General features: G+C 39.2%; 1 protein-coding gene across 2 annotated transcripts; it reads right to left on the bottom strand.

The window, feature by feature from the left end:
• Positions 1-5,908: 5,908 nt before the first annotated feature.
• On the bottom strand, positions 5,909-22,336 carry TMEM263 (transmembrane protein 263). Of its 2 annotated transcripts, XM_055396559.2 has the most exons (4): positions 22,273-22,336; positions 21,589-21,711; positions 9,977-10,046; positions 5,909-7,059 (listed from the first exon to the last, which is right to left on the bottom strand). In XM_055396559.2, the coding sequence occupies exons 3-4, from the start codon at positions 10,038-10,040 to the stop codon at positions 6,773-6,775; spliced, it is 351 nt and encodes a 116-aa protein (XP_055252534.1). In that variant the 5' UTR covers positions 10,041-10,046; positions 21,589-21,711; positions 22,273-22,336; the 3' UTR covers positions 5,909-6,772. The 2 variants fall into 2 exon arrangements, with proteins under 2 accessions (XP_055252534.1, XP_055252533.1); XM_055396558.2 differs by lacking the exon at positions 22,273-22,336 and having other exon boundaries at positions 21,589-21,829.
• Positions 22,337-23,853: the final 1,517 nt, after the last annotated feature.

Genomic DNA, 23,853 nt, shown 5'->3' with positions numbered 1-23,853 from the left:
GTTTGAACTATGTAACAAATACACAAACAATTGACACTCAAACATATGTGCATTATGTGTGCAGGCCCTTAAGTAATGAAAAATTAGGAAAAATGTAGACCACATCTTAACTTTATTCCTTCATTCAGCAAATGCAAGTAACCCTTACCGTCCAAATCTGTTCAGTTCCTTAGGAGACTGAAAGGTATCTCTCTGCAGCATCTACTAAGTGCTAGGCATGTTGTGCTTTACAACTCTTAAGAACTGAGAGTACCGTTGTTTATTGTTCTAGCAGATGAGGACACTTCGGCACAGAGAGGCTAAGTCACTCACTCAGAATCATACAGAAATGTTTGTTCAAGGGGAGCATGGCAGCCAGTACAGTCAGGGCAGAGTTAAGTGATGGGAAGAGTGACACAAGATGAACAGCACAGGTCTAAGGAACAGAATCTCATTCTAAATGTGATGGGAAATCCTTTGGCAGATTTTTGTTTATGCTTGCTGCCCTGACAAAATTATCAGCTGTGTTCTTTCACCCTCAAAAGTGTCTCAGTTTGAAATGTATTATTCATTATATGGTCACCTTGGTAATTCTGTTATTGATGTCAATCTTGAGATGCCCAACTTGAGCAGAGTTTTCAAATCGAAAAATAGTGAAGTCTGGAGTTGTGAGAAATCAGGACTGGAGATAGATACCTGCAGATTATCTGCTTATCTGCTACAGCTCTAGGTGAGACTGCCCAGAAAGAGGATAAATTTGTAGTAGCGGCAGACCAGGTCTGGAATGGGTTGACCAGAGTAAGTCTGCCAAGAGAAAAGGACATTTTCAATAATATCGAATGCCATGGGGAGGTCAGCTAAGATAAGAAATGACCAGTGGATCTGGCAAAAGGGAATCATTGGTTGGCCCTGTCAAGAGTGATTCTGGTGGAATGAGACAGGTAGGAAGGCAACTGGAGTGGGTTGAAAGAATAGGAGATGAGAAAGAGTCATGGACTATATCGTTTTTCAAGAAATTTTGCTGCAAATGGAAGCAGAAAATGGAGATAATAAGATTGAGTAATTTTTCTTTAAAGAAAGGAAATACTGGAACATGTTTATATGCCAGTGGGTATGACCCAAGGAAAAAAAGATGGATGATAGGTGGAAAACGAATTAATACTAAGGATTAAAATCCTTGAGGAGGTGAAAGTGGGCTTTAATTTGGTAAGAGCAGAGACATTAGTTCTGGCCCATGCTCAGTCCACAGAGCATGGGAACACATGCAGGCAGGTTGGAGGAGTGTGCATTGTGAGAGGCAGAAGAGCTGCTGTGTGGTTGCCACTTTTTACAGAGAGATTTAGAATGGGAGAAAGTACAGCAGGAGGGGTAGGAAGCGGGGGAATGAGTCATTTTGAGGAGTAGGGAAGTGAACAAACAAGAAAGTATATAAGAAAATTTAGCAGAGTTGAGTAGCGCTTTGTGGCCATTAATGTAAAAAGCTTTGTGTAAAAACCAATGCAATACTGTAAAACAATTATCCTTCAATTAAATAAAAACTTTTGTCAGTACACTAGCAAACCAGAGCCAATTGTGGCTATAGTAATACACATTTGTAGCTTAGTCTAACTAGAAAAGTTTAAACTAAAAAAATCCACATTCATGGTCAAACATGAAGTATACCAGCTTTATTTTCCTTTTGACCAAATCCTAGTTCATTACTTTTTAGCCTGTGAACCTCTGCTTTTTTCCATTCTTGCATTCTTAACCCAGATCTTCCTACAAGTAAATTTTAGACAGTCAAAATCAACAATGTAGTAGGGGGAGATACCCTTACATAAAACACTAGAGTCAAATTTCATTTCCTCTGTGGAAAAAAAGGCTCTAACAACAAATTACATTATTTCCTTTAAACAATTTATGTATAAATTCATTTCTGAGGCAGAATGCAATTAGCTGCCAAATAAATATGATCACCCAGAAGACCTGAAGTGAGCTCAAATCACACAGCTCAGTAAATGAAGCCTGCAGGCAGCACTGCAGCAGCAGAATGAAGGACTAGTTACTGAGTAGTCACGTACGCTGGGGAGGCTGCGACTCGCGCTGCGAGAAACTCGGCTACACTGGAGGGTCGCTGTTCCACATTTGTACAAAGGAAGCACAGATACTTTCCTCCCAAGGGCCTCATACTGATTAAGAGAACTTACGGACCATGCCCGATAGGTAAGTAGGTGCCCAGTAAGTATCAGTTTTCTTCCTTCTTTCAGTTGGTTCCCTTCCCTTAGAGAAATTTCTGGCCAGTAAGCAGTCTTAAGTTGGTTCCACATCTGCTTAGGACACAGAAGTGCCCTCCCTATTTTATAATTCCTCCATCAATTCCCGAAGTTTAGAGTGCACAAGAACCCCTGCAGAGGTTGTTAAACTGCAGTCTTGAATTCCACCCTGCAGAGAATCAGCAAGTTGCTGTCAAATCTAGATATCTGCATTTTTAATATTTATTAGAGTTGTTTAAAATATATATGGACTTGATTGTTGGCATCAGAATTCATATTTGGAGATGTTCTGTCATGTTTGTGCATTAGTATCAAAAAATTTAAAAACTGGCTTCAGTACTTTCTGATTTGCTATATAACTAAAATTTTAAGAATACCCTGTTTTAAAATTCCCTTAATTTCCTTAGGTCTTTATGAAACATTTCATCTTTTACAGATCATAGTGCTTTATTAAACAGATTCATGTATTCTTTTCCCATTTCTTTAACACAAAAAATTTACTCAATCATCAGTAATTTTCATCTGACATTTCACTAAGTACAAGATTCATGATGTCAACATTATTAGATCAGTCATTCTAGTGGGTCACACAAGTATATCCTCATTGTGCCAAATACCCACTCAAAAGATAAGCTGAATAACAGATGCCTCCAGGTGTATACAACAACCTCAATTTCTTGAAGTTAGCTAGTACTGTTCAACAGGTCAAATTGCTAGTCTACAAAAATAAACTGGAAAAGACTCAAGTGTACAGCTTTACATATCAAATGGCAAGTTCATTTCAACAAGAACCTCTACAACTAACTGTTCATTTTTATACAAGTTCTCTGCTATCACTGCAAAGCCTCTCCTAAACAAAGTTATACGTTTAAAATTTAAAACAAACTTGATGAGATAAAATGTACCAGGTGGCTTTTCTGTAGCAGAAATTAATTACAACCATTTTTTCTCAAGCAATTTTAAAGACAAGCCAAGTTGAAAATAAATATTCAAGCATATAGTGAACTAAAGTCTATATGTAGAAATTCAGGTACAAAGCACAGCAGAGCCTATAAAGATAATTTAGAAATATAAACTAGCAACAAAGCAATAATTTCTTTCAAATAACAGAAAAAAGTTCTCCAATACCATTGATTTAGATCATTTAATGTTTATTAAATTTCTGGTTTATTTAAATCCTGTTTCTAATTATATTTGATCACAATATACCAACAGATACTTCCCTGGTGGCTCAGACGGTAAAGCGTCTGCCTACAATGTGGGATACCTGGGTTCAATCCCTAGGTCAGGAAGATCTCCTGGAGAAGGAAATGTCAACCCACTCCCAGTATTCTTGCCTGGAAAATCCTATCGATGGAGGAGCCTGGTAGGCTAGGCTACAGTCCATGGGGTGGCAAAGAGTCAGACACAACTGAGAGACTTCTCTTTCTTTCTTTATACCAACAGATAAATCATACTGGATGAAATAAATGGCAATTTAATTTCTGATTAACTCCTTAATGACTTTCCAGATTTGTATATGGTAGAAAGGTTCAGGAAACTGGATTTGCATAAATCCCTGCTGGTATTTAAGTTTTGTTCTTATCCATTTGTTGATCCACATTATTAATGTAAAACTCTTAGGGCTTTGCAAACAAACACTTAAGCTTTGGGTGTTGGAGTGATTTAAGTTCTCAGGAGTGCTATTTTGACTTAGTGACTTCAGAGACCTCCTTTCTTCCCCTTGCTCATTAAAAAAGTGCAGAATGGTAGCAAATTTCCAAACTTAAAGAAAATTAAGATTTTTCAAACTTATATGCAGAGTACATCATGAGGAACGCTGGGCTGGAAGAAGCACAAGCTGGAATCAAGATTGCCGGGAGAAATATCAATAACCTCAGACATGCAGATGACACCACCCTTATGGCAGAGAGTGAAGAGGAACTCAAAAGCCTCTTGTTGAAAGTGAAAGAGGAGAGTGAAAAGGTTGGCTTGAAGCTCAACATTCAGAAAACAAAGATCATGGCATCTGGTCCCATCACTTCATGGGAAATAGATGGGAAAACAGTGGAAACAGTGTCAGACTTTTTTGGGGGGGGGCTCCAAAATCACTGCAGATGCTTATTGCAGCCAGGAAATTAAAAGACACTTAATCCTTGGAAGGAAAGTTATGACTAACCTAGATAGCATATTAAAAAGCAGAGACATTACTTTGCCAACAAAGGTCCGTCTAGTCAAGGCTATGGTTTTTCCTGTGGTCATGTATGGATGTGAGAGTTGGACTGTGAAGAAAGCTGATCGCCGAAGAATTGATGCTTTTGAATTGTGGTGCTGGAGAAGACTCTTGAGAGTCCCTTGGACTGCAAGGAGATCCAACCAGTCCATTCTAAAGGAGATCAATCCTGGGTGTTCATTGGAAGGACTGATGCTAAAGCTGAAACTAAAATACTTTGGCCACCTCATGCAACGAGTTGACTCACTGGAAAAGAGTCTGATGCTAGGAAGGCTTGGGGGTGGGAGGAGACAGGGACGACAGAGAATGAGATGGCTGGATGGCATCACCAACTCGATGGACATGAGTTTGAGTGAACTCTGGGAGTTGGTGATGGACAGGGAGGCCTGGTGTGCTGAGATTCATGGGGTCGCAAAGAGTCGGACACGACTGAGCAACTGAACTGAACTGAAACCCTTAGTTAAGAGGTATGCTGAATATATATTCCACTTTAAAATTTTTATGAAATTGAACATGAAACAAAGATGAATTCCAGCTTAGTCATATTCTTTTAGAATGAACAAGACATGATGAGACGTTATTAAGATATGACACGCTTATCATCTGTGACCAAAAATTCAATTCCCTGCCTGAAGTTGACTTGGAAAATGATCCAAAGTCTACTGCTGCTTTAAAGGACTGTAAGATAACATTTTAAAAGCCTGTCAAACATTGATGCTGCTGCTAAGTCGCTTCAGTCATGTCTGACTCTGTGCGACCCCAGAGATGGCAGCCCACCAGTCTCCCCTGTCCCTGGGATTCTCCAGGCAAGAACACTGGAGTGGGTTGCCATTTCCTTCTCCAACGCATGAAAGTGAAAAGTGAAAGTGAAGTTGCTTAGTCGTGTCTGACCCTTAGTGACCCCATGGACTGCAGCCCACCAGGCTCCTCCATCCATGGGATTTTCCAGGCAAGAGTAATGGAGTGCGCTGCCACTGCCTTCTCCAATAGCACTTATCAATATACTTAATCTTCAGAACTAATCTATGGAGCCCTTCCATTCAAGTCACATATCCATAGTTGCTTTTACTGTGTTTTTTAATAGGGGTACTGCTAATAATTTAAGCCATCCTTGAGACAAAATGGGGCTTCCCAGGTGGCACAAGTAGTTAAGAATCCATCTGCCAAGCAGGAGACATGGGTTTGATCCCTGCATTGGGAAGATCCCCTGGAGTAGGAAATCACAACCCACTCCAGTATTCTTGCCTGAAAAATTCTATGGACAAAGGAACTTGATGGGTTACAGTCCATGGAGTCACAAAGAGTTGGGCACAACTAAGTATGTAAGCACATGAGACAAAATAGGTGTGAAGAATTCTTTTTATATCTTGGATGCTTCAGATAATTCTTAAGAACTTAAAATGATTTACGTGTTCCTCCTTAATATGAAACTCTTTTAACATAGCTTCTGACCAGCAAAGAAATGTTCCTTAGGCACTGTAAGGTTTATTAACGATGGAGCATGAACCCAGGTTGAAGTGTACAATTCGGTATAACTACTGACAGTTAACAAGCACTATCTTATCTGCTGAGAGCAAGAAATGCCTTTACCCCACTAATCCTGAGATTCTTGAGGGAAAACTAATTTCACAAACAACTTTTGAAAGAATCCATATATAATAATAATCCTAAGAACCGCACATATTCAGGGTATTAGAAAAGATGTTTTCTTTTGTAAGGCATCAATGATTAAATTAATATAATGCATGTCTAATACAAGATGGTTAATACCACAAAACCATGAATCTTTTCTTTTAACCTTTTCTAGTTCCTGCTACTTTTACCATCTTAAATAATAAAAGAATGCCTCTTGGTCTAATCAACTATGGTTATTAAAAAAAACTAATTAAAACATCTGAAACTATTAGGCACATCAAAGGTACAGTTTATGTAGTTCAGGGTTCCCTTCTTAAGGGGCAGATGAGTTACCTGGCACATTATACATATGGAACTGTAAAGATCATCCACTAAATTCAACTTTCACATTTTTAGTTAAACTGAAAGACTTATATAGTAAATATTCAAATACACCATATCTTCAGTTACAACTGAATAAGTGTAACATTTTACCAGATAAAAAGCTGGAATTTAAGTATGAGAAACCTTCATACACTGTGCTAGTATTGGTCTCTTCTTTTTAGACAAAAGCCAGTCAGTCAGTCATCAATACTTTCAACACAGCAGTTAGAAGATAAATGTCCAAAACAGGTGACTTGGTTGTAGTCCATAATTTAGCAATTCAATGCCACTGGCATCATAATGCTGTGGAGAACAAGTGTATCTCCATATTTTAGTCAGATTTGTCTTTTTTCTTTCCTGTTAAGGGCACTTTGTTTACAACAGCAGACCCGACAGCTGTAACACCTCCAGCCACAGCAGACACGCCCCCTTTCACCAGCCCTATTCCCATGGAAGGCACAGTTGTAACAGCTGTTTTGGTCACCTCCAGACTCTTTCCACCAATCCAAGCCACGCCACCAATGGTGGCACCAACAGCTCCCTTTGTAACACTGAAGATACCCCCAGTCACACGGGACAGCATGCCTGGTTGTTGTTGTGGGTGATCTTTCATTGACCCTAATGAGAGAAAATAGAGTCAACTGTAAGTCTTTATAAAAACAGTACAAATCACTGAGTAACCTAAGACTTCCTAACAATCAGGAGATTGTATTGATAAGGTCAACCAAATAAACACAAATCTGATCAAGAGAGAGCTATTGCCTCACGGGTATAATTGTACATCTTTTTAAAACATCTTGGTCCAGTGCTAAGTCTTAGTATCTATGAGAAGAAATGCTTTAAAGACTTGACAACTTTCATAAAATAGAAAACTATTTTAAGTTTTTCCTTGATTTACAGTTTTGTTGCTGTTAATTTTTAAAAAAGCTTTCTTTTATATCCTAAAAGGAGCATGAAAAAAAGATAAATATATTTAGACCTTATTTCCTTGATAGAATTCAGTCATTATTGAAAAAAGCTTCCTCATTTAAAGCACTGGTTCTCAAGGTGTGGTCTGGAACCCCTGAGTATCCCCAGGACTATTTAAGGGGTTACAAACTGCTTTCATAGTAATACTAACACATCAATATTAACATGTCTTTTCACTTTCATTCTGTCACCAGTCTACAACAGGATTTTCCAGAAGCTAAATGATGTGCAGTAACACAACAGATTAAACACAGAAGCAACTATGAGAATCTAGCTCTCTTCTATTAATCCAAGTATTAAAGAGATTTGTAAAAATGTTTAAATGTCAGGAATTCCCTGGTGGTTCAGTGGTTAGGACCCCACCCTTTCAATGCCAAGGGCCTGGGTTCATTCCCTCGTTGGGGAACTAAAATCCTGCGAGCCATGGCACTGCCACAAATAAAATGTCACTCTGCTCACAATATTATTTTTCTTTTTTTGTGGAAAACAGTTGTATATTTTCCCAAAAACGTGTTATATTTATATGGCCCTGCTGAATTCTCTTCATAGTAAAATACTTAGTTTCTGTTTTTATTGTTAATATGGCAAGTATCAACAAAGACACAAGCTCTTTGGAATCCTCAAGTTTTGAAAGTAGAAAGCATCCCAAGATGAAATAATTGGAGAATCACTAATTTAAATATATTTGGGTTTCTATTCTATGCACTCCTTCATAATGTATTTTAAGAGCTAATACTGTATGTAAAAACAGGAAAATTATTCATCACTTGAAATCATGTCACCTACATAAAATCTTTTTTGTAATGAGAAAACCATACCTATGGTTAATATTTCCACAGCCTCAGTAATTTTTATAGAAGAGAATATGTGATTTAAGCATCTAGTTTGTAAAAACTCTTTATATACTCCCAGAAAAGGAACATCAATATGAGAAATTCAGATTTACTGTCATGAGTTTTTTCTGTTTGTTTAATAGAGGCACTCAAACTGGCATGTAACCCAAACTCCAGCATAAAATGACTAGCAGGAAGACTTCATAAAAATTCACTTCTGCCACCCTCAAATGCAGAGATCTTTTCTCCTTCATAATCTAGTGACTCAGGCAGCAACAACACATGAGCAATGGTGTTTTTATTTTAACTTCATGAAAAAATACTTGGTAACTATATAAGTCAGGCTATAACCATTAAAAAGGTATAATCTCACCCAAGAAAGGTAAATTCATGGATAAAGAGATTCAACTAAGACCACCAAAGCTATTAAATCGTGGTTATCAGATAACTCTGGGAAACCAACAATATTTAAGAGAAAAAATTCTGAAAATAGAGCTTCTTTAAATACAGAAGGCACAAATTTACCTTGAGTAACATTTTCTTCTCATTGTTTGGCGAGTTTACATCATTTCACAAGGAAGAAAGCCTCACTGCTTAGTCAAAATAGCTCACTTATAAAGATACAGCAATAGTTAAATTTATAAAACCAATTTTTTAACTGAAACTATTTGAGTAATAAGCATAGTTAAATTTTAAAATAGCTGAAATAAGAGACTTAAGACACAGTTAAGCATTTGAATATATTATAAAATTATGATGGAAAGAATTACATAAGTGGTAATTCTTTTGAAATCACGGCTAGTAACACTAGGAAAACAGAGTGGGGGGAATCCTGAGGATAAAACATAAAAACCTCATGCTGAATACCTCATTAGTATTATCTTTCTATGCTATGTTTGGTGTACATGCATTTAATGAACACAATTTTTCTCTGTCAAATCAGGCAAATTTTAATACTGTTATCACTGTGCTCTTAATTACCACCGTATAAATTATTCACTTTGCAGACTACTTTTGTTTAACAGATTGCCAATATAAAGACACGGCTGAGGTTGTTCTCTTCCCTAACAGTCATGCTCCTGGACAGCCTTTATCTCTTTCCTGACATCTTTCTCACAAGTCCTTATTTACTTTCTCATTGAGCCCTAACTTTTCTCTTCAATACTCCAGAGTTCTAGTCCCTAAAACATAAAAGCAAAGAAAACAGCTAGTTGTTTCTGTGTATAGTCGGGACATTTAGGTATGCATTTAGTGTTTCCAAAGATTTTTGAAGTAAAAATAAAAATGATTCCTGATGTCACGATTTTCAAAATAATAAATTAAGCAAACCCCAAGACCATGTATTAAAAAAGGAAGTTACCTATTATAACACAATCAATCACAGTTTAACAAATCTCAAGTGCCTCCTGAATTGAGTTTTTGTATGCATGACATCAAAACTAAACCCAATCCATCCTTCCTCTGCACCCCACCCAATTCTTTACAAATGAAAGGATACTCTGCTTGTGAAATGGTCTTAGAAGAATAAAAGAGTAGCAGAAAAACAGATCTTAAAACAATAAAACAGTTGCATAGTGTCTCTATTCATAATATCTATGCTTTCTTATTAAAGCTAAAGTGTTTACTTTTGGAACACACTTGCTGACAAACAGGTTGTTACTTTAATAAAGACAATCTGAACTTTAATTCACTAGGATGTTTTTTCATTCTTAGTGTTACAGAGCTGTACTTACCTTCTGGTGGCTCATCGCTAAGGTATGATGGGATTTCTTGTTGATTTTTATCTGTCTGATTCATGATCACCTAAAAAACACACACATTTCAGTTTCAACCTCTGAAACTACTCTTATCATATGCTTATTAACACTTAATCAGCTTTATTAAGTTGATAAACATTTTACTTATTTATTATTATTTTGGCCAAGCTATGCAGCCAGGCATTAAACCGAGACCATGACAATGAAAGCACAGAATCCTAACCACCAACCAGGGAACTCCTGATAAACATTTTAAAACACCGATAACAAGACTACTTCACCTTGTTTGTCTCCTACTTTGTGGTGTTGAGAAATACTCATGTTTTTCATAAATTTTAAATCAAGCAAAGATTGGCAGGCACGATACAAACTCTATGTCGTTACTACAGCTTCAACTTAAATTGAAAATTACTAGGAAAAACTATGGGAAGTTTAATATGGACTGAATGCTAGATAATTTCTTCACGTTACTGTTAATATTTTGAGATGTTTTTATTATGTAGACAATATATCTTAATAATAAATCTTACATGATGCATATTAAAAAAAAAAAGAATATTTTATTTCACAACAGACCTAAAGAAAAACCTGTTTAGTTGCCAAGTTGTGTCCGACTCTGCAACCCCACAGACTGCCGCATGACAGGCTTCCCAGTCCCTATCTCCTGGAATTTACTCAAACTCATGTCCATTGAGTTGATGATACCATCTAATCATCTCATTCTCTGGTATCCCCTTCTCCTCCTGCTCTCAATCTTTCCCAGTATCAAAGTCTTTTCCAGTGAGTCAGCTCTTCCCATCAGGTGGCCAAAGTATTGGAGCTTCAGCTTCAGTATGTCCTTCCAATGAATATTCAGGGTTGATTTCTGTTAGGATTGACTGGTTTGGTCTCTTTGATGTCCAAGGGACTCTCAAGAGTCTCCTCCAACACCACAGTTCAAAAGCATCCATCATCCTTCAGCTCTCAGCCTTCTTTATGGTTCAGTTCTCATACACGACTAGTGGAAAAACTATAGCCTTAACTAGACAAACATTTGTCAACAAAGTGATGTCTCTGCTTTTTAACATGCTGTCTAGGTTTGTCATAGCTTTCAAGGAGCAAGTGTCTTTTAATTTCATGGCTGCAGTCACTGTCCACAGTGATTTTGGAGTCCAAGAAAATAAAGTCTGTCACCGTTTCCATTGTTTCCCCATCTGTTTGCCATGAAGTGATGGATGACATGGTCTTAGTTTTTTGAATGTTGAGTTTTAAGCCAGCTTTTTCACTCTCCTCATTCACCCTCATCAAGAGGCTCTTTAGTTCCTCTTCACCTTCTGCATATCTGAGGATATTTATATTTCTCCCAGCACTCTTGATTCCGGCCTGTGATTCATCCAGCCTGGCATTTCACATGATGTACTCTGCATATTAGTTAAATAAGCAGAATGACAATATATAGCCTTGACTCCTTTCCCAATTTTGTACCAGTCTGTTGTTCCATGTGAGTTTTAACTGTTGCTTCTTGACCTACATAGAGTTTTCTTAGGAGACTGGTGAGGTGGTCTGGTATTCCCCTCTCTTTAATTTTCCAGTTTGTAGTGATCCACACAGTCAAAGGTTTAAAGTAGTCAATGAAGCAGATGTTTTTCTGGAATTCCTTTGCTCTCTCTATGATCCAACACATATTGGCAATTTGATCTCTGGTTCCTCTGCCTTTTCTAAATCCAACTTATACCTCTGGAAGTATATCTGGTATTCTCTACAGAATACTGGTTAACTACCATTTATTTCACAAGAGACTTAAAGAAAAACTATACTATGAACTAAAAAAAAAAAATTCTATCTGAAAATTTTCGTAAAAACATGACATTCTCCTATAGAGATGACAGCACCAATCTGAATCACTTAGAGGAGGATTTTGATTACTTTGTAATGTTATCAGAGCTCTTATAAACAGAAGTGTTCACAATTCAAAATCTACTGTTAAAAAATATAGTATACTATGACTATGTCTAAGTACAAGTTATAAGGGAAACTAAGAGAGAGTCGGACACAACCAAGCGACTGAACTGAAGAAATAAAAAAGCTATGTTGGGATGAAAAACATATAAACTTTCTTTGCCCAATTTTCTTTACTATCTTAAAATATTTGCTTTAATATTCACTTGACTAAGATTTAAAAAAGTCAAGACTGGTCTAAAAGCTTTCTTGCTTGGCCAGAAAACTAGGGTTGTGACCTCAGTAGTCAAATAAGTATTTACTAATCATAAAATCATAGAGCCTAAATTATTAAATCTGTAAATATACAGTAGAGATTTTAAAGAATATTATAAAATCCTGCCATCTGCAAAACAACATGCATGAACCTTGAGGATATTATTTTAAGTGAAATAAGTCAGAGAAAGACAAATAGTATATAATCTCAATTATATATGAAATCTAAAAAAGCCAAACTTAAAGGTGAGGTGGTTACATGGGGCTGGGGGTGTAGAGTTGGGGAAATAACATGTTGGTCAAAGGGAACAAACTTTCCATTATAAGAGGAATAAGTTCTGAGGATCTAATGTACAGCATGATGACTATAGTTAAAAATACTGTATTGTATGCTTGAAAGTTGCTAAGAGATTTCAAAAAGTTCTCACCATAATAACAACAAAGGTAATTATATGAGTTAAGGATTAATTAACCTTAATCTGGTAAACATTTTGCAATATATGTGTATCAAACCATCACATTATACACATTAGACTTACACAATGCTGTATGTCAATTATATCTCAAGAAAGCTAGGAAAAAATAATATTGTGAAAACAGCATACTTTAATATGCTGATTAATTGACAGATTGAGTACCTACTATGTGTCATGTTTTATGAATGGGATATAGCTGTGATCAATACAGACCAAAACTCCACCATCATGAACATCCCATATTGTCTAGTGGGAAAGACAATAATTATGCAAAGAATGTACTGTATATTGGGGCTTCACTGGTGGCTCAAACAGTGAAGAATCTGCCTACAATGCAGGAGAAGCAGGTTGAATCTCTGGATCAGGAAGATCCCCTGGAGAAGGGAGTGGCTACCCACTCCAGTATTCTTGCTTAAGAGAATTCCATGGACAGAGGAGCCTGGAGAGCTACAGTCCATGGGATGGCAAAGAGTCAGACATGACTGAGCAATTTTCAGTTTCATATTGTGTATCAGATACTGTTACCTGCTGTGAAAAAATAAGATGAAGGGGAAAGGATGTAATATTGTAACTGGGAGAGTCTTTGAAGGCCTCATTGTGGTGACATCCCAAAGAAGCTAAGGACACAAGGTACTTCAGTCAAGTGCCCTCAAGGCAGAAAAAAAACAATGAAAGCAAAGGTCCTGAAGTAGGAGCTTACCACAAACAGGAAGGAACAGCCAGAAAACTGTGGCGGGGGCTGCAACAAAGGGCAGTAGGAAAGGAGGTCAAAGAGTGAGATGTGGGTGACACAGTCCCTTACAGGCCAGAGAAGCAATTATCTTGTAACTCTGAGATGAGAAGCCAGTGAAAGGAGCTGACCAGAGGGATCATGTGTTCTGAGTTACCCTTTTTAAAGATCATTCTGGCTGTGTGGGGAGAATAAGCAGTCAGAAACTAGCACAGAAAGACCTATTAGTCTCAACCTAGGGTTTTCAGGGTTTACACGTACTGCAGTGTTTATCAGGACTAATGTTAAGTGATCAGAGGAGGGTGAGGGAAGTTCCCTTTTCCTTTATGACTCCTATTGCTTTTAAGCACCATTTGATCAAATAAAGTCATTCATATTTCCTTCTATATGTCAATAAGCCAGGCAAAACACACTGATGGCAAATGAGGGTGCTAGAGCTAGCAGTCTGAGAAGTGAGACTTTTCAAAGGTAATTTAACTTCATTAATTCAACTTGAACTGTCTTTAAAACTTAAAGGGTGTGTAACTGCACCCTCAGCATTCAGCAGCATACATCCTGTGCTTAAATAAGTAATTTTTAGTTGCTCTAATGAAAAACCTGACTCAGACCACAGATCAAGCACACCTCATGCTGGTCTCACTGTCAATTTAATGTATTTCATACACACTTAAGATTTTAAAAGTAACACTAAAGATATGTAATCTCTGACAACAACAACAATTAAATATCTGAAAGAGTATCAGCTGATGCATTACTAGGAGTTCCTGACTGATTTGCTTTCACTTTGATACTGTCTTAAGCCAGAAAGTTAAATTTATTTTCATTCTCATTTTTATATTTCTTTAACTTATCATCATGTTAAGATCATGAGAATTATACAGCACAGTGTTTAAAGTTTTGGAATCAGAGAACCTGCATTTGAATCCCAACTTGACTATATGGCTGAGGACAAATAACTTCACCAGATCCTTGCTGTTCAGGAAACAGAAATTAAAAATATTCTAGCTCTCACTCTGAGAATACTACTTAACAATTGAAAACAAAAACATGCAGAAACTCCTGGCAAAATGGCCAGGAGTGTGTGTGCCCCTTCTTGAGGAATAACTATTTTGGAGCCACTTTCTTCCCCATTGTAGTTGCTTCAGTCCTGTCTGACTCTTTGTGACCCCATGGACTGTAGCCCACCAGACTCTCCTCTGTCCATGGGATTTCCCAGGCAAGAATACTGGAGTGGGTTGCCATTTCCTTCTCCAGGGGATCTTGGACTTGAACCCATATCTCCTGCATTGCAGGTGGATTCTTTACCACTGAGCTACCTGGGATCCTCACTTTCTTCCCCACTGAACTTAATTCCAAAAGGAGAGACGCTTTGCCTTACTCAGCACTAAACCCAGTATCTGTCTATCAGGAGATCATTTGGGTGATCAAGTAATTAATAGATGTCACAATATTCTATACAGAAATACAGGGATATTATATACACATACACCTTTCATATTCTAGCTGGAGTTATAAAACAGACAAGTTAGTAACTACATACATTTAAAAACTGCTTTTCTGTATATATCCCACAAATTCCTACCAAAAGTCTTGCCTTTTCCTCCTAATACAGAATCCCTTAAAAAAAAAAAAAAGTAACTTCTTCACATTTATCTATCTCATAGTTTAAAAAAGAAAAAGACCATCATTTTAAAAGATCAGAGCTGTTTTATTCTATGACAGCATAAAAGACTTACGCAAATTCATCTAAACACTATGAAGTGACTTTACTCTCATGCCAACAGGCAATGAGAAGCCATCAGCCAAGTAATACTGTCAGATCTGTATTTTAAGAAGCTAACTAAAGCAAGATCAGATGGAAAAACAGAGAATAAATACACCAAGTGGCGACTTTATTGTCTAGTGAGATGGAACAGCAGTCTGAACTCTTGTCAATTGTTCTTGTCCAAATAAATGTTTAGACCAAAACCCTAGGAGTCACCCTTGATTTCCTCTTTTTTTAACATTCCCATCAAATAGTTGGTAAATTCTGTTGTCTGAATAAGTCAAAGATACAACTACTACACATCACCTCTTCTGTTACTACTTTTAACTAAGCCATCATGATCTCTTATTTGGACAACTACAAAGTCTCTTAACTGGCCTCCAAGCTTCCATCTTTGCTCTTCCTTCAGTCTAGCTATGTCATACTCTGCTTAAAACCCTCCAGCTGCTTCCCATTTTGCTCAGAATAAAATCCAGAGTTCTATCCTTTGCCTTTGAGGGTCAACATCTAATACCCTGATATCATCTCCTACCATTCTGTTTCTTGCTCACTCCAGCCTGCAACATAGGCTTCTTTGCTCATCTTTTCCTGCAAGGCTCTTCCCCAATACATGTACATGGCTTGATTTCTTACTTCCTTCAGGTCTGTGCAAATGTCCCCTTCTCAGAGGTCTTCCCTGACTACCTTAAAACAGATCAGCACCCTCCTAACTCCTTTCCCTACCATTTCCATCTAACACTGCTCTATTTTCTTCATTGCTTTTACTGTCACTTGATATACATGTTTATTCTGTGTCTCTCCCAATTAGAATGAAAGCTCTATTGTAACAAAGCTTGGTTTTGTCACTGCTTCATTCCCAGAGCCTTAATCAATGCTTGATTTCATTAAGTGGACACTCAAATACTTGAATTTTTTGTGTGAAGTAGAACACAACTTGGGTATTAATGTGAGACAGAAGGAGAATATAGGATATAAAATTTCTGAAACAAAACAGAAATGATGAGGACAGGAGAGAGGAAACGAGTGCTGAGAGAGATGGGCTTTTTTTTTTAATGTTTATTTTATTGCAATAACATTTACCACGAGATCTCCCCTTTAATTAAGTGTACACTGACTGTTGACTATGACCTGTTCCTGAACAGCTATTTGAGATACCTTCAGAATATCCACAGGAGACATTTAGCAGTCAGTTGGACTTAAACGGCCTGAAACTTAGCATGAAGTCTGAGTTAGAACTGAGGTCCTAAGAATGGTCTGAAGTGACAGCTGAAGTTGCATGGGGTAAGTGGTATGATCAAGGAAAAGTGCAGTAAGAGAGTAGATTGATAAGCTTAATTGGACTGTTCATATTTAAGAAGTGAGCAAAAGAGAAGCCAGCAAAAACAAAATATACCTAAAGACAGTCAAATGAGTAGGGTCTCATGGATAGCAAGAGATGAATTTATAAGATTCCTAAAGATACATACAACATAGACATTAAAATCATTTATGAAGATCAAATACTATGGGGGACTGTTAATGTTCTATTTAGAGGATATAAAAGGTATATATCACATGATACTATTTTTTTCAAGTGCACATAAAAGATTGAAGGTAAATATGCACACTAAGTTGCTTCAGTCGTGTGCGACTCTTTGCAACCCTATGGACTGTAGCCCGCCAGGTTCCTCTGTCCATGGGATTCTCCAGGCAAGAATACTAGTATGGGGTTGTCATTTCCTCCTCCAGGGGATCTTCCTGACCCAGGGATCAAACCTGCATTTCTTGCATCTCCTGCATTGACAGGCGGGTTCTTTACCACTAGCACCACCTGGGAAGCCCCAAAGTGCTAACAAAGATTGCCACTAGGGGATAGAAATTATATATATGGTGAGGAGGAAGAGATACGTAGTATTTCTGTAGAGAGAGAATATATATACTTAACATCTATATTTTAATTTTATACCATAAACACGTATTGATTTTATAATTAAAGAAAATTATATTTTAAGTCTTAGAAATCCGTGATATTCACAAAGGATATTTTTTAAGATGACACAGTTCACCTATATAGGTATTGTAACTAATACGTTTTTATCCTTAAATCAAGTTGATCATCTAAAGAGCAATGTTCCTGGGTCACAAAATGCTGACTTGAAGAAAATGACATCAAAAGTTTTATTCATGGTTATGTTCCCTCCCCCTTCCCCACCCCAGTCTTGACAGCACACCAAGACCTCCACTCTTAGAGCTCTCTTCCCTGATTTGCAATCTGAAAAGCTTACTTATAATTCTTACCATTTTATAGTACATATTTTGGTTGTAAGCTGAAACACAGTATTTGTGGAATAAAAATATTTGTATCCACACTGCCTTTAAGCATCAAAAGAAAATATGCATACCAATACATGATCCAAATTTCTGGTTTAAAAAAAAAAACTTTCAGCTGGATTCATGCTCTTCAAATGTACATCTTGAAGAATAGGCAGTGGTATGCCAGGGGCTTCAAGAACCATAGGAGAGACATAATGCATAAATTCTACTAAACAGTAATTCAAAATAGTTTTATTTTTAAATGTACACTAAAAAGTTAAATGAAAAGTGCTTGGGAATTTTTTAAGATAACTAGACTTTCAATAAATGTCATTCTTGCCTGGAGCTTCTTTTAGGGTATGTTGTTGTTTAGTCACTAAGTCGTGTCCAACTCATCCTCTGATGCCACCTTCTCCTTTTGCCTTCAATCTTTCCCAGCATCAGGATCTTCAGAGTATATTTACCAGCTCTTTTCCCTGCCCAACCACACTCCACCTCCTCTGAGTGTACCCCATTCTTAAATTACATTTACACTTACATTTACTAGTGTTATCAATAGTTACAAATAGGATTATCAATAAACAATACAAAGTCTAGAGTTGTACAGGCCAGAACTTGGCTATCTAGACTGAAACAACTTGACTTTGAAAGCCCTAAGAGGCCACATAGATTGATTTTTTTGTTTTGTATATATATTTTTTAATGTCTACATTTCTTGTACGTCCCTCATATTAAAAGCAAATATGTAGTATTAAAATTCCCACAGAACACTTTAGGGTAATAAAAATTGTGTAAAAGCTTTTTAAGTATATGGAATATATTTTTATAAATCCAAGACACCAATTTTCCTTATAAAGGTATTTTTGCTAAAAATCCTTAACTATCTGTAATACCATCTTTACTTTTTACTCACATAAACCATTCCCAACTTCTACACACATATATGTGCCAAACTTCTGGTGGTATTACCTCTTCATGAATATTATCACTTCATCACTAGGAGAAATACTTTTTATATTACCATCCTGGTCATTATCATCATTACACTTTTATCTCTTAAATATGGAATTGTGCAGACAAATACACCCCTATATTCTAAAACCAGAAAAGGTTAATAATCTACTTAGTAAAATTTTAAAGTATACACATGAAGACAAATAACAACTGACAATGAAAGTATCAAAAAGACCATTTTAAAATGTTACCCTTAAACAACATTATTAAATTCTATGCAAACCATTGGCCCTAAATTCAGCATATACTTGGGTCCCTGCTATGTGCCAGGTACCCTGCTAGGCAATCAAGGTTTCAATGTGAGTGTGATTAAACACAAAGAGGACTACTCTTAAGTCAGAGTTTACAATCCAGTGGTTATATACTTTACCATCATTTATTTAGTTTCATTCAAAAACAACAAAAAAAGGCTGCTCTATAATAATATACACAAATTTGTATAATTTGTGTATACATAATGCACACAAATTTCTTTTTAAAAAATGTACTTTCTTAAGAAAGGCAATAAAGACAGAAAACAGCCTTTAGATCAGGACAAATAATTTAACTTACTTTAAGGACATAAATCAGTTTTACCATGTGGTCCTGACATGTGAATAAACGATTACAGTACCAGCTAAAACTGGTCAAAAGTATGTTTTTTTAAGAAACTCTGAAATGTGAAAGAGTTCTTTACTGTAGACTGCAATTCATCAGCAGTTCCTTTAAGCATTTTGGGCCAGGGAGAAATAATTCTTGCCCAGTACAACAATATCATAGATATAACAGCTGGCAAATATATTGAGCAAGGATTTATAACAACACTATTCTCTAGAGGGTAATTTCTTCCAATAATAGAAATACGTAAACAAATGCCTCTATGAACCCCCTCCCTTTTTTAAAAGAAAACAAATGAATCAGTGTTGTTTACAGGTATCTGTAATATATATAAAATTTTTGTTAATAATGAAAAGAAAATCTGAAAATAGTACTCAAATGTGCCTAAGGCTCTACCAAGGGAAGTTAAAGAGCACTAACACATTGTATATGAAGCATAACTACAAAATACAGTGCACGAAAAGTTTACCTTCAAAGACACTTCAAAAATTTCTTACTAAACAGTAGGTGCTACTTTCCCTATAAGAAAGACTATAAATCAATTAGCTAAATTATTCTACATATTTTAATATATGTAGAAACTTTGCCACGTTCTCACTCCTATGGTTTACCTTCTTTGCCAAATAACTACAAGGAGTTTAAAAAATATATTTATACAGAGGTTTAGCCCACATACACCAACAAACAGTGTATATTAAAACACCAGCTTACTGTTTTTAGGCTTCTGTAGTTAACCAGCTCTCAACAGGCTCCTTTTAAAAATGGTCCCTGCCCATTAAATCAACAGCAGGTGAACTGCAGAAAATGCACCGAATGTGTCAGGAGAGAAAAAGTAATCTGCCAGTAAAACTGACACCTACTGACAAGTGACAACTGACAGTATCGAAATGGCAGTGTTGCTCTTAAACGAAACATTAACCAGAATTACAGTAGCCTAGCAAACCAAATAACCAGCACACCAGTCATTTTCACTAAATTATACTTCATTAGTTCAACAGATATCTGTGTCCCTACTGTGTGTCAGACACTGTGTTAGACACTGAAGGTTCATTCTGAACAAGCATGTCACAGCCCTCCTTTCTGGGTGTTTATGTATAATCCAGTAAGGTACCTTCAGGAAGCAGCATAACAACAACAATTCAATGACTGAAACAATAAAAAGGTAAAGACTTTCCTGGAGTTAAAAAAGAACCACACACAAGATCTAACAATGTTCTCTACATAATGGCATGTTTTTACTGCACTTGCTTTCTAGTGTACGTTATAACAAAGACTAAAGAAATGAAAGTGAAAAAAATCAAAACAGGATGCATATAAGTTTATTAAAAGTTACTTCCTTCTTGCTTTAAGAAAATAGACATGGATACACACACTCAGACATATACCTATTGATGTTATATCAATATTCCTGGGGAACTCTTTACAGCACCCACACCAGTGGACGTTTTAAAGGTTAAACAACAAACAGCAAATAATCACAGATAGTAAGTAAAGTGTCTTCATTTGGAATTAGCATAAGTGTTCACAAGGGCAGAATAAATCAAATAAACTCTCCTCCTTCCCTAGGTGTTTCTAAACCTTTCCCAATGGCCCCTTCCCCTGCCCCTCCACCGCCCCCCATCCATTTGGGCACTAGCAAGTCATTTTTTTTTTCTTTAGCAGAGGGAGTGACGTGGCAGGAGAGGCAGAAAATGACCCTGAGGAGCCCTGGCTGAGGCTGAGCTCAGCACCTCCTCCCTCTGCTCCACGTTGTACACCCAGCAAACCCCACTCCCACAGAGTTCCAGAATTTCTGTCTTCTAACATACAAGAGGCGATCTGTTTAGGAGAGAGGAACTGATCATAGGTGGGAGCTTGGGGATCAGTCTTGAGATGCGTGTGCACAGCAGGCACGGTTTTTATTTAGACTCAGGAGGCACTGATGGCACTCATGGGTGCACCAGCGGTCCCCAGTCACCCCCCGGGGCCGTCAGCACCTCCGTCCATCGCTTCACTTTCAAGCTCAGGTTAGGCGTGGGGGTAGAGCTACCTGGGAAGAGCACTGGGAATGTCCACTGGGGACCAAGGCTCGTGTGGTTGAACCCAAGAGAACAGTTTATCAACAGGTTAGGAGTGAGCGGGGCGGGGAAGCAAGCAGCCCCTCTGCCGCATCCCTGTCCTCTCCCAGGCTGCTGACATCCTCCCACCCCCCCATTTTTCCGGCCTGACACCCCAGGAGGTAAGAAGTAAGGAGGAAGCGTCCATTGAGGGTCCCAATCTCAAACCACGGCGGGGGAGTCAGAAACGAGTAAAGCGGTGGGGGGGTAACCCCGCCAGCTAACCTCCACCCGCACGCAACACGGTCCCGCCCCTCCCCCTTCCCCGTTCAGCAACCCCCCGCCACCGCCACCACCAAAAAAGGCTCCGGGCAGCCAAGCCTGGGCAGGGAGGCAGTGAGGTGCAGAAAAGCTAACGGAAAAAGGCAGCAGAGAGGAGGGCAGGAAGCCGGGACGGCGCCCCCTACCCTCCCTGGCCGACTTACCGCCGGGTCGCGGGCCGGCGCCGGGGCCGGGCGGAGGAGCGGGCAGCACCGAGGAAGGGCGAGGCGGCCTGAGCGGCGGGCACAGCCTCGGGCAGTCGCGGGCTCCGGAGACGCCTCCTCCGGCTGTGGAGCCAGAAGACACGGTTTGCGACGGTGGCCTCTGGCTGCGGACGTGGCGCCGGACGCGACCCGCCCCCTCCACCGCCTCCTCAGCTCCCGCCTCCTCCTACGGCTCGCGCTCCAACGCGCACGCGCACCCGGGGCCCCTCCCACGCCCACCGGGCACACGCCCACCCGTTTCTCGAACTGCCCAGCCCTCCCAGCAGCCCCCAGCCGGTCCCCTCCCGACGTGCGCACGCGCGCCGCTCCCAGCTTCAGGCCTATTCCCGGCCCTTCGCTCGCTGGGTGCCACCGCGAGAACCCCTGGCTGGCCTGCGCGCGCTTCCCCCCGGGCCTCCCGCCCCCTTCCCCGCTGCTGTCCAATCAGATCGGGCGAGGGGCGCGGAGCCCTAGGAACTAGTAGTCGGCTGCCCTGCGGCCCTAGCGCCAACGCCTGCGGCCCTGCGAACCCTCAATTCCGCCACGGATAAACGGTCGCTCTGAATTCCGAACCTTCTCCCTAGGGAATATGGGACGGTTGCCAGTTTCTCCATTCCTTCGCCCGGGGCCTTGACGTCCCCTTACCTGCTTCCCCTCAGGAGAGTGAATGAGCTGGGCCTACTCTCAGCCCTTCACCTTGGGGCTCCCTGCGAGCCTCTATTTACTCTCCAGGTGACAGGGGTGACGACAGAGACGCTGCTCATTTATTATTTGTTGTTGCTGAGAGACATTGCTCATTTATTATTGTCACTGTTTTTGTTATTTTTATTTGAAATCTCCTCTGCCCCTAGAATTGATCTCGGAAGAACTCGGCTTCGCCGCGGTCACCCACATCTTACCGCAGTGTCGAGGGCTCGCCAGAAGCTGGAAATTGGCAAGAGAGAGTGGGTGTTCAGTAATGGAGAAGTGAGTTGAAAATTAGAACACCCGGCTTCGCGCCCCTCTCTCGCCACCTGCCGCCTGGAGCGGCGCCCCTTGAGGTCTTCCGGGCCGAGGGCCTGCTCGCTGTTCTGGAAGGTGTTGAGGTGAGCAGTGAGAGGACAGAGTCTGCACCTAAGCTCCTGGTCAAGTCAGGCGTCTCTGCGCTGCACAGTGAGGGTCGTGACATCCACCGCACGGGTGGTTATCAGGAGGAAAGGGTACCAAACTGGGTAAAATTTTCCTTGCCTCTTTCCACACCTATGAAATGAAGATGACAGTAAGTCATCTTATTGAGAGACATTGCTCATTTATTATTGTCACTGTTTTTGTTATTTTTATTTGACATCTCCTCTGCCCCTAGAATTGATCTCAGGAGAACTCGGCTTCGCCACGGTCAGCCACCGCTTACCGCAGTGCCGAGGGCTCGCCAGGGGTTTTTCGAGAGAGAAAAAAGATGGTGGATGTGAAAAGGGTTTATAAACTGAATACCTGTCTAGGTATGAAATCTTTCACATTTTGGTTAGCAAGACAATACACTAATGTGTGGTTCAGTTCAGTTCAGTCACTCAGTCGCATCCAACACTTTGCGACCCCGTGGACTGCAGCACACCAGGCTTCCTTGTCCGTCACCAACTCCTGGAGCTTGCTCAAACTCATGTCCATCGAGTGGGTGATGCCATCCAACCATCTCATCCTCTGTCCTCCAATTCTCCTACCTTCAGTCTTTCCCAGCATCAGGATCTTTTCCAGTGAATCAGTTCTTCGCATCAGATGGCCAAAGTATTGGAGTTTCAGCTTCAGCATCAGTCCTTCCAATGAATATTCAGGACTGATTTCCTTTAGGATTGACTGGTGTAATCTCCTTGAAGTCCAAGCTCTCAAGAGTCTTCTCCAGCACCACAATTTGAAAGCATTAGTGTGTGTTTAAGAAATACCTAATAACCTCACAAAGTGTTTTTTCGAATACAAAATAATCAGCTGAATCACAGAAAAAGCAAGAGAGTTCCAGAAAAACATCTATTTCTGCCTTGTTGACTATGCCAAAGCTTTTGACTATGTGGATCACAATAAATTGGAAAATTCTTCAAGAGATGGGAATACCAGATCACCTGACCTGACTCTTGAGAAATCTGTATGCAGGTCAGGAAGCAAAAGTTAGAACTGGACATGGAACAACAGACTGGTTCCAAATAGGAAAAGGAATACGTCAAGGCTGTCTATTGTCACCCTGCTAATTTAACTTCT

Source organism: Moschus berezovskii, chromosome 6 (genome assembly GCF_049115385.1).
Source record: "Moschus berezovskii isolate FMDL1 chromosome 6, NW_MosBer_1.0, whole genome shotgun sequence".
Classification (NCBI taxonomy): Eukaryota; Metazoa; Chordata; class Mammalia; order Artiodactyla; family Moschidae; genus Moschus; species Moschus berezovskii.
The sequence above is the reverse complement of the archived record's forward strand: the minus strand, read 5'-3'. Positions and strand labels throughout refer to the sequence as shown.